This window comes from Oncorhynchus clarkii, chromosome 12, assembly GCF_045791955.1.
Source record: "Oncorhynchus clarkii lewisi isolate Uvic-CL-2024 chromosome 12, UVic_Ocla_1.0, whole genome shotgun sequence".
NCBI classification, from domain to species: domain Eukaryota; kingdom Metazoa; phylum Chordata; class Actinopteri; order Salmoniformes; family Salmonidae; genus Oncorhynchus; species Oncorhynchus clarkii.
This window is the reverse complement of record NC_092158.1, coordinates 73596930-73607973: the sequence shown is the minus strand read 5'-3', so window position 1 is coordinate 73607973 and position 11044 is coordinate 73596930. Positions and strand designations below refer to the sequence as shown.

The 11044-nt window shown below is 40.8% G+C and overlaps 1 protein-coding gene across 2 annotated transcripts; it reads right to left on the bottom strand.

The window, feature by feature from the left end:
- Positions 1-4176: 4176 nt before the first annotated feature.
- On the bottom strand, positions 4177-10781 carry LOC139421227 (BTB/POZ domain-containing protein KCTD5-like). Of its 2 annotated transcripts, none has more exons than XM_071171912.1 (6): positions 10414-10781; positions 9035-9143; positions 8734-8825; positions 8190-8285; positions 7106-7231; positions 4177-6443 (listed from the first exon to the last, which is right to left on the bottom strand). In XM_071171912.1, exons 1-6 carry the CDS (start codon positions 10630-10632, stop codon positions 6414-6416), a joined length of 672 nt encoding a protein of 223 aa, XP_071028013.1. In that variant the 5' UTR covers positions 10633-10781; the 3' UTR covers positions 4177-6413. The 2 variants fall into 2 exon arrangements, with proteins under 2 accessions (XP_071028013.1, XP_071028012.1); XM_071171911.1 differs by lacking the exon at positions 4177-6443 and adding an exon at positions 6739-6916 and having other exon boundaries at positions 10414-10688.
- Positions 10782-11044: the final 263 nt, after the last annotated feature.

The following is an 11044-nucleotide window of genomic DNA, read 5'->3' as shown; positions in this document are numbered from 1 at the left end:
CTGTACGATAATAGCAGTCTGTTAACATTACTTTTATGAATTATGAAGCATTTGAGCTTTTTTTATAACAAATTCTTAAACATTTACAAAATGTGACGTTAGCTTATGAAGATTATTTCATAGAACAAAATATATAAGATCTCCTAAGCCTGTGTTTACCACAGATCTTATTTTTGTTGTTCATCCAAAACCCCCACAAAAACAGCATTTATTTTCCTAATAGGCTTTGTTCAACGGATCACGGCGGAGTTAATGCCTACAAAAAGACACCATTACTATTTCTCTCTATACCCCATGTCTGCATTGAGGTATGTTTTCCGACCCATATCATATGCTGGCTCAGCTGTCTTTAATTTAACCATGATGGCTTTCCATCCCCAGTGCAGCTCACTGTAAAAAAAAGTGTAGTAGGGTTGGAATCTTCTGGCTAGGACTGTGTCCAAAATATTAGTTTATGACAATATTTTTGGTAATTACTTGAGAGTATTTTCCTACTTAAATATTGCATTATGTATGGAAATTAATAGTGATGCATTACTAAGCCATATAGTAGCTACTAAACATTATGATGACAATAATCACACTACTTCGTTTCTAACACATACAGATGATCCCTTCACAAACGAGGTTTGTTCACAAAACCTGAATTGTGTTTAGGAGGGTACAACCAGCAACCAGAACGGAACTAGAACATATTTGGTGCATCGTAGGCTACTGAAACTTTTGTGTTAGATTGATTTACCAAAGAGTTAATCGATGTGTTTCTATCAGAACGTTCTGCAACGTTGTGCCACAGAGTTTCTAAACCCAGAGGTGCAACATCGCGAGACATCCAGGAACGCTTGCGAAACTGACCAAGCAGACCAAGCCGGGGTTTGAGAAGTCAGTGAGAAAAGTGAAACAATCTTCCTCAGTTGTACATTTTCTCGAAATCTGAAGGCACAACCTTGATTCGAGCCCATGTCTTAAGTAGTGGAACATGTTTTTACTCTAACCTCGTGAAAGTGACAAACTGACTAGTTAATTTACGTAAAAAACAACTATATATTGAAGAAGTGCCTTTGACAGGATGTATGTGCACAGTCTGGACCATTAGACCCGATGACATTGCCTACAAGTGTGATAGGGAATTCTATAGAGTACCACCCGAGTGGCGTAGCGGTCTAAGGTACTGCATCGGTGCTGGGGGTGTCACTACAGACCCTGGTTCGATTCCAGCCTGTATCATAACCGGCCGTGATTGGGAGTCCCATAGGACGGCGCACAATTGGCCCAGCGTCGTTAGAGTTTGGCAGGGGTGGACCGTCATTGTAAATAAGAATTTGTTCTTAGCTGACTTGCCTAGTTAAATAATACCCATAAAGCCTAGTGGTCCAACAGGGAAATGGTTATAATTGTTTTACCACGATTCATTTATCCCATAGAGGATTTTAAACACTTTGTTTCATGTAGGCTTACCCTGGCGTGACATTTTGATAACAGTGTAAATCTCTATAGGACAAGGTTACTTTTATCAATATATTACCCCCCCCCCAAAATGAAACGCTAATTAGCTGCAAATATTTTTTGGGGCCGCTAATATGGCTGTCATAAAGAACTGCAAATGCCATGACGATCTGGACGAGACTGCCGAAATCAAAGCAAAAGTAAGAATCTCTGGAATTAACTATCTAATGTTAGCTAAATGTAGTAATGATTAAATTGGCTACATTTCTTTAAATGGAAAATTCTGTGAACGGTCTTGTACAAGTTTTAAATGGACATACCTGTTAGCAAATGTGTAAACTAGAGATGACGTGCAGGAGCTTGCTGGGATTTGTCGTCTTGCATGATGTCTACTTTAATTCTAATTAGCATTTTCTTTCAGATCTGAGAGAAAATAGAGCTGAATATATTAATAAGTCACCTTATCTGAGAGATTTACGTGGTTATCAGAACGTCACACCAGGGTAAGCCTACACAAAACACAGCCCTTATTTTAATAGTTTCTAAATTTCCCTATAGGAAAAATGAATTGTGGAAAAACGATTGGAACCATTTAAAATATATTTTTGAAATATTTTAATTTTTGCATTTTCCAATTAAGAACATTCAGAACAAAAGTGAAGATATTAGACAACAATATGACAGTGACAGTAACAGATGAGCGTAAAAAAATAAATATATATACTGCTCAAAAAAATAAAGGGAACACTAAAATAACATCCTAGATCTGAATGAATGAAATATTTTTATTAAATACTTTTTTTCTTTACATAGTTGAATGTGCTGACAACAAAATCACACAAATTATCAATGGAAATCAAATTTATCAACCCATGGAGGTCTGGATTTGGAGTCACACTCAAAATTAAAGTGGAAAACCACACTACAGGCTGATCCAACTTTGATGTAATGTCCTTAAAACAAGTCAAAATGAGGCTCAGTAGTGTGTGTGGCCTCCACGTGCCTGTATGACCTCCCTACAATGCCTGGGCATGCTCCTGATGAGGTCCAACTCCTGGACAGTCTGTGGTGCAAGGTGGCGTTGGTGGATGGAGCGAGACATGATGTCCCAGATGTGCTCAATTGGATTCAGGTCTGGGGAACGGGAGGGCCAGTCCATAGCATCAATGTCTTCCTCTTGCAGGAACTGCTGACACACTTCAGCCACATGAGGTCTAACATCGTCTTGCATTAGGAGGAACCCAGGGCCAACCGCACCAGCATATGGTCTCACAAGGTGTCTGAGGATCTCATCTCAGTACCTAATGACAGTCAGGCTACCTCTGGCGAGCACATGGAGGGCTGTGCGGCCCCCCAAAGAAATGCCACCCCACACCATGACTGACCCACCGCCAAACTGGTCATGCTGGAGGATGTTGCAGGCAGCAGAACGTTCTCCATGGCGCCTCTAGACTGTCACATGTGCTCAGTGTGAACCTGCTTTCATCTGTGAAGAGCACAAGGCGCCAGTGGCGAATTTGCCAATCTTGGTGTTCCCTGGCAAATGCCAAACGTCCTGCACGGTGCTGGGCTGTAAGCACAACCCCCACCTGTGGACGTCGGGCCCTCATACCACCCTCATGGAGTCTGTTTCTGACCGTTTGAGCAGTCACATGCGCATTTGTGGCCTGCTGGAGGTCATTTTGCAGGGCTCTGGCAGTGCTCCTCCTTGCACAAAGGCGGAGGTAGCGGTCCTGCTGCTGGGTTGTTGCCCTCCTCCACGTCTCCTGATGTACTGGCCTGTCTCCTGGTAGCGCCTCCATGCTCTGGACACTACGCTGACAGACACAGCAAACCTTCTTGCCACAGCTCCCATTGATGTACCATCCTGGATGAGCTGCACTACCTGAGCCACTTGTGTGGGTTGTAGACTCCGTCTCATGCTACCACTAGAGTGAAAGCACCGCCAGCATTCAAAAGTGACCAAAACATCAGCCAGGAAGCATAGGAACTGAGAAGTGGTCTGTAGTCACCACCTGCAGAACCATTCCTTTTTTGGGGGTGTCTTGCTAATTGCCTATAATTTCCACCTGTTGTCTATTCCATTTGCACAACAGCATGTGAAATGTATTGTCAATCAGTGTTGCTTCCTAAGTGGACAGTTTGATTTCACAGAAGTGTGATTGAGTTGGTGTTCCATTGTGTTGTTTAAGTGTTCCCTTTGCTCAAAAAATAGTGTATATATACACACAAACATACAATGTCATAATAAAAAGTAAAATAAAAAATTATACATTGAATCATATGATCACCTGCCGTAGGCTACATATTACACATTACGTGAGGATTATATGGAACCATTTATCTGTTTAACCGCTAGGTTTTATAGGTATTATGACACATCCACTTTGGGGCTCTGAGTAGCAGTTTCTGCCCATCTTTATACTGTACGGTCTTTGTTTGTGCACTACTGAATGGAACTGTGTTTGAACAGTAGCTCAATATGATTTAACCCTGTGATGGACCAAACCTGAGTCTGTCATTTGATATTTATCTAACTAGGTAAGTCCGTTAAGAACAAATTCTTATTTACAATGACGGCCAACCAGTGTCTAAAGATGTTTAGTTATTACCATATTTCCTTTCAAGTGCACCCTTGCTCTATACAGTACAGCTAACATATTGATGACAGCCATGTGGTTAGTATTTCTCTATGGCTGTGCAACAGTTTGTTCAAATACAATACAAGAGTTGAATTCATTACCATTTATTGATTAAATCCACCAGGTCTAGCATTTCCATTATCCCCAGTCAAAACATGCTATTACATATAATATAGTATGTATACAGTAAGCATAAAAAATACAAAACATTTTATACTACTCTATAGGAACAGCAGTGAGAAAATAACAATTGTCTGCATCTGTTCATTTTAAAAATACATTTAACGGAAAACTAGAACAATGTCCCATTAGAAACCCACAGCGGCCTCAGAGAGGGATCAAATGTGTCTTGATAAGGATTATAGAAAATAACGGTCAAACAGGAGCTGAAGTGTCACAGTGGAGTGAAGTGGTGTCCTGTAAAGCTGAGGGCATGGTGGAAGGTGAATCAGGCCATGCATGCAATGGCTGACACCCCCTTTTGTGTTTTAAGAATCTGCAGTCAAAGGACACCACACTAGACACATGTCTTCACTGTCACTGCAGGGTGGACACAAATGTGAGCCCTTGTGGTTATGGGCATCACTACTACACAGATTTCACATGCACTGTGAAGCCCCAGAGGCAAGAGGCACTTATCACCACAAGACAACTCAGTGAACAAGAAAAAACCTGCCCAAGGAAAATGTTGGAAAACTATCCGTCTGCGTACTAGATAAATGGCTGACATCCCAGATACCCAGGTAGTTTCTATGTAAACATAGTAATATACAGATGTTTAAACAAGCCAAATTAGAGCATTGTGTCACAATGGCAAGGTAAGTAAGATCCCGATTATAAAACACTAGACATGTAAACTTTACCTTGATCAGGCAACAGGAGGGGTCCAGTTGACCTTTACAGAAATTATAGCTTGTATTCCACTAGTTAAAGCCCTGTGTGTGTGTGTTAGGAAGAAAAAGCATACACTGATAACACATCTGAATATTATTATACTTCCTCTATGTACAAATCCTCATAGATATGCATGTAGACTACCGAATTTCCTTATCGCAGACAAAAGAAATTCAGATTAAAGTTGAAATTCAGACATTTGGTCATTGAACAATGGCAACATTTTCAAAAATAAAATGTTTTCATGTACTGACAATGTTAACGTATTCAATAGGTAGCTCAACCATCTACAAGTTGAACAATGGTAATGACTGCGCATTATAATTTCCAATCTTTTCATCAATACATGACCAAAGCATTTTTGCTTAGAACTTGCATGATTGCAAACCGCCACAGTTTGGTGTAATTTTGCTTGGTATACAGCCCTGTCAAAGCTCAATATAGTCAAACCGCAGAAGCGTAAAGATTGTGTATACACACACAAATAAGCAGATATGCACTAATTCATGCAAGAGACAAACGCTTTTCTTTCTCACGTAAAATGGAAAACAGGCCCTTCGCAACACCAGCCGATAACAGTCACTGTCATATGTCAATGTGGGGAAAAAATGTGCCTATCAAATGGCTCTAGGTATAATGTCCTCTAAAATATAACAATGTGTTCCAGTTCCACAGTGGCTGCCTAACAGGTAACCCAACTAAAACCCGCCAGAGTCCAGGGATGGAAGACAAGTTTTAGTCCTTTAACATCTGGCATTCCCTAACATCACCTCAACCTCATTATCAAACAATAACCCTGGTTGAAATAGTTCTAAGAATGTCCTCCTTCCAAAAAACTGATAATGTGCAGGTTGAAAGGATATTTGGAAAGGGACATAAATAATCTCTGTTTAAAGACATGTAAAAAATAAATAAAAACTGTCGATACAGTCTTCACCTCTAACAAGACAGTTTGAATCTATACAACTCCATATAAATAGTCTTAAATATCTTTATTTTAAAACCTGCTTTCCAATTTATTTCTCAGAGAGGTTTGATTTTTGTATGCGAAGGACTGGCATAATGTAGTACGCACAAATGTTTGAAATAATGTCCCACCAGACAGTGCACACCTAATGCATCTTCCAAAACACTATTAGAGACCCTGAGTAAATGATGGACCAAGTATAAATGCTGTGGACAATAGTGATCAGTCCCTTCTCTGTGTGAAAATCTACAGTCCAGTTTTACTATGTAGGCCCAAAAACAGAGTAACGCTATCGATTGCACATTTTGATTTGAGATCTGAAAGAAAAATGGTGTGTACAATGTGTAAACTGCAGTTAGCCAGCTTCTCCAGCATGCCATAATGCTCCTCAGAATGTGATGTAGTTTGCGTCTTTATATCTGGACATTATAGCAGGACGCAATCCTAAGAACTGAACAGTCTCTTCACATTCGAGAGCCTTGTTCTTGAAGAATCTGCAAAAGAAAATGGTCAGAGCAAAATAAGATGTTTAGGCCTGTTTAGTTCATCCTAGACAGATGTTTCAAAAAACCTTTGACAAAAGGTATTATGAGTTAGCATTTAACAGGCAGGAAGAAACCTAAAATGTTCATTTTTTTGACTGGAAAGTGGAGAGACTAAGGCTATGGAGAATTCCATAAACTGCAAAAGCTAGTGACAGGAGGTCATTAAATATTAAAGTAGTTTAAGTCATTATCGAAGCATTGCTCTTATCTAGATAATGATTAGCAGGATGTGCTCTAGGTAATGGGCTCATAGGGATGATATGGCACAAGGGGAAAAGGGGCACAAGGGGAAAAGGGGCTCTTGGAGAAAGGTTTAAGGCAACAATGGCAGGGGTCTAAACAAAATCTCACCAATTGTCCCCTAATATTGAAAGGTAGATACATTCATTGGCAAAATGTTTAACAATCCTTGTACTTGTCCTCTGCAGGAAATGCAGCATGCAAAGAAAGGAATTGCAGCATCCATGACCAATAAAACAATTGTGTGCATTTATGTTAGACATGTGATAGACAACATGTATACAAAACTTAGTGTAAGTCACAATAAATGGTTGTAACAATGGTCAGGAAGTTGATGAAAGACGTTTTTGTTGCAGTTCTGGAATACTCACCTTGGCCTTTTCACTTGGTTCACTGCTTGTGCCGTATGATTGGTTATGTAGCTCCTTAGAGACAACACACAGGAACTCTGCCTGATCTTCGTTTCCATAGTTGTATGAGGAGCCAATACTGACCAACTGAGGGGAAAAAAAAGGGGGGGGGGGGGGAACCAATGCCCAATGAGAAGGGAAATGTTTCTAAGGGACTAGAGGTAACATGCACACATGGGAAATCGAATCTTTCCAACAGCTTGCCAGGCATAGTCAAAACAATGTAACAGATTACAGTAGACAATTTCTATTCTACGTAAGGATTTTTTTTTAAATGTCAAAGTAACAAACACCAACTTTTATCTAGGACACCTGAGCACTTTGAGCTGTTACATTGCTCCTGAATGTTTAGTATCCCTTGGATTAGACCACAGGGTGAAATCTGTCGTTAAGGTGGTAGCTAATTCAAATAAACAGACTACACTATACAGTAGGTTCCCATTTTCACAAAGCTGCCATGAGCAGAATGCCTAACATTCTGTCACCTTGCTGGCTCCCAAAAAAGGAAACGTGAGTAGCAGCCTGAGCCCACTCATGAGTTCTCTGAGGGGGAAGACCCTAACACCCTGCAAGGTTGTACCAATCAAAATATTACAGATATAAATAAAAAAGCACAGGTATTAGTAGAAATGCACCTAGTACAGGGTGTCCTCCTGAATGAACAAACAGCAACATCCCCTTTTATCTGCTGTTCCATAAACATCAGACAAAATCTAACTCTAGCAACCTGGCCTCTGACAGAAACCAGTGTCTATTTGAACCAGGCACAACCATAGCTCCTTTTGCAGATGGTCAGACAATTCTGACTTTCACAAAAATAAATACAGTACCACAATAACAGCTATGTAACCAAATTATGCTGCAAGGTTATATTTCATAGGGACTACAAATGAAGACAATTATAGTATTTATGTTATACACTGAACTCAGCATCATCTGTGAACAGTAAATCAACCAACACAAGTCAAAGTGCAGCCGAAAGGAACATTTCTGAAAATAGGAGGCAGAACACTCCCCAATGTCTTCCTTTCAAGGTCAAACAAACCTGCTCAAACTTCCAACCATCTGACATGGTGGAAACCATTTGTGTTAGCTCCTCTTCTTGGCACTGCAAGACTCTGTAGACATGTTTTATAGGGAGCTGTGGAGAGCGAGAAAGAGGCAATGTTAATTCACATGCAACAGAGCAGCAAGTGCTCTCAATAGGCTACATACGAATCTCCCACCCCCCCCAGAGCAGAGCATAGCCAGTATGTGCCAACTCCTGACCTCATCTACTTGGCAAGGAGACTCTGGACAAATGCCAATACATCAACAAGACCTGGAAATCCCAGTAGCTTAAGCGGAGCTTGTGCCCAGAGTCATTGCAGTATTAAACCATGTAAACAGAGGTGATCCTTGGGAGGCTAACTTGCCAAGGATTTGCCTCTCACCAGTAGTTAGAGGGCCTTAGAGGCAGCAAGGCTGACATGCCACTCCACTGCCCCCTTTAATATCCAGAGCTCTGTATTAGTGATTACAACAGGACAGTCTCAGGGAAGAAAGAAATCACTCAGATACCAATGACAATTTTAGTCAAGCCCACACACCTGAACTGTTTTGCAGGCCCTCTCCCTGATTTTGTCTTTAATTAGCTTGATCAAAGAAGGGATATTGTAGAATTCAGCCTCTTCCAGTACACCTTGAGAGGAACAGAATGTATTTAACCAATTCTTAAAACCCCAATAATTGAAAACAACTATGTATGCTAATGAGAACTGCTGTGGTGTTAAATGTAATAAGTGTGATTGTTAGCGTGTGACGTGTTAGAGCGAAAAAGAAACAGCAACAAAGATGACAATGGCACAACTCTTCAGACATGTCTCAGCATATCCCAGAATATCATCATACCTTCCTCGGCAAGGCCTCTATTGAGCACCAGTTTCCCATGTCTCAGGTAGTTGAGCACTGGACCAAAGTATGTTGGGTCCCGGTCGATCAAATAGGCACCCGTTTCATCCTGAAGAAAGAGAAGTCGATAACAATGAGAAAAGCAGACAATCAATAACAAATCTGGGGCGAAACCATTGACGATTTTTGTACAGTGACAAACATCGAAACAGAACTGTGCAATAGCATAAACCCATAGCCAATCCATGGATACAACAGCTTTGTGCCCAGAGCTTGGAGCAGCGCCAACATGGGGTAACTGACATTTCGCAGGTCTCATTATCCGTCAAGGATCACCACAGCGGCCTTGCTCCAGCCTTTACACACACACGCCATCATTAGCTAGAATCAATACAGAGGGCAGAGATACATATCCTTACCACATTACACTGGGCACATGAACATTACAGACATTGGAGACTTTCCCCTCAACTTCAAATTAGGAATGCTAATCAGCATAGTTTCGTAAATATCCTAGATAACTATGGGATGAAACTATTTTGCTTGGATACTGTGGATCGTTCAGAGACCAAGAGTCATTGCAACTCCATCTGTATGACTGAGCCAACTTGTCTTGTAAGGTCTTTTGCCAGCTTTTAAATGTCATCCTCCTGTTAAATGATGCATGGTGACCTTTGAGGGTTGGAAATCAGGATGGTAAACATATTCAACATGTGGATTATCATACTTTATTTTACAGGGGGCAACGCTCCTTTTCCAGAAAGGGGGGCTCATTTGCACAATTGTATATTATAAGCCCAATTATTTACAAAAAAATATATATACTATTGTTGATCTTGTCAACAATGTATTTTATGGTCCATTTGCGTGTAGGCGTAATTCTGATATTCACCATCTAGATAGCTACAGTAACAGTTTATCGTGGTTGACTAGTACTATATACGAATGTTATCTAAGTAGGAGTAGAAACGTGCTGCTGTACAAATTAATATTTGTTAGTTAGCTACTGTAGATCTGTAGTCAGGAGGGTTATCCAGAAAGAAAAAACAGGAAAAAACAAAACTAACGGTAACGTTATTTAGCTAGTTAGACAAGTTATTTGGGAGTTAACGTTGGCCAGCTGAACTAGCTAGCCTATACTAGTAACAACGTTAGTAGCTAACGTTGACCATCTAAATTAGCTATCCGTTTTTGGCTTACTTCCTGGCTAAACAATTTAAATAACTACCTAACTAGTTAGTAAATCGGTCTGGATATGCTAGCTAGGTAACGTAAGTTAACGTTAGAACATTCACATGATGTGTAAAACAGACAAAGGTTAGCTAGTTAACATTAGCCAACTAGCTAGTAACGTTAGCTAGCTAGACAGATATCCGTACCTTGTCAGAGTCGAGGTCGGGGTCGGCCTGGCAAAGACGGTACAGGAACGATTTTGAGTCTCGGCACAACGTTTGCCTCGTTGTGAGAAAGTATGTCCCGCCGACATTCAGACGGACCCATTTGGATGCCCCGTTCCCAGGTGACTGCATTCTCTGTTCCGGAGACAGGGCGGGACACTGGTCAACTGAGCCGCTGGAGTCAGGGCTCTTCTCCGCCATCCCAGCTCCTCGAACTTGGATGCGTCGCTAGGTAAAGTTACAGGAACTGAGTTGAAGCGAGCCGGGAAACTGGGCAAGGCATAGTCATGAAGTACGGTAATCCAAGTTTGACAACCCCCACCCACCGGTTTCCACAGTTTTTATTAGACATCCGTCAGATTCCACAGCTACAGTCAAAATTGGCTACATTTTTTTTATTTTTTGGTCTTAATTTAAGGTTAGGGTCAGGCATAAATTTAGCAGTGTGGTTAAAGTTAGGCTTAACTTTAAAATAAAATTCGAAGATAATCAATTGTAGAAATGGGCGGGGTTTATAACTTTGTGGCTACTGAAGCTAGTGATGACCCACCCCCCCACTCCCTGCATCCTTCTCATAAGAATATTTTTTTGCAGTTGGGACTCCATGACTTCA

What these genes read in the sequence shown, in the direction of transcription:
- LOC139421227 (XM_071171911.1), bottom strand. Translation starts at nt 10,632, where the DNA reads ATGGCGGAGAAGAGCCCTGACTCCAGCGGCTCAGTTGACCAGTGTCCC. An exon ending in CCGACCTCGACTCTGACAAG is followed by an intron (nt 9,144 to 10,413) that starts GTACGGATATCT and finishes CTCTTTCTTCAG; the next exon opens with GATGAAACGGGTGCCTATTT. An exon ending in TAGAGGCCTTGCCGAGGAAG is followed by an intron (nt 8,826 to 9,034) that starts GTATGATGATAT and finishes GTTCCTCTCAAG; the next exon opens with GTGTACTGGAAGAGGCTGAA.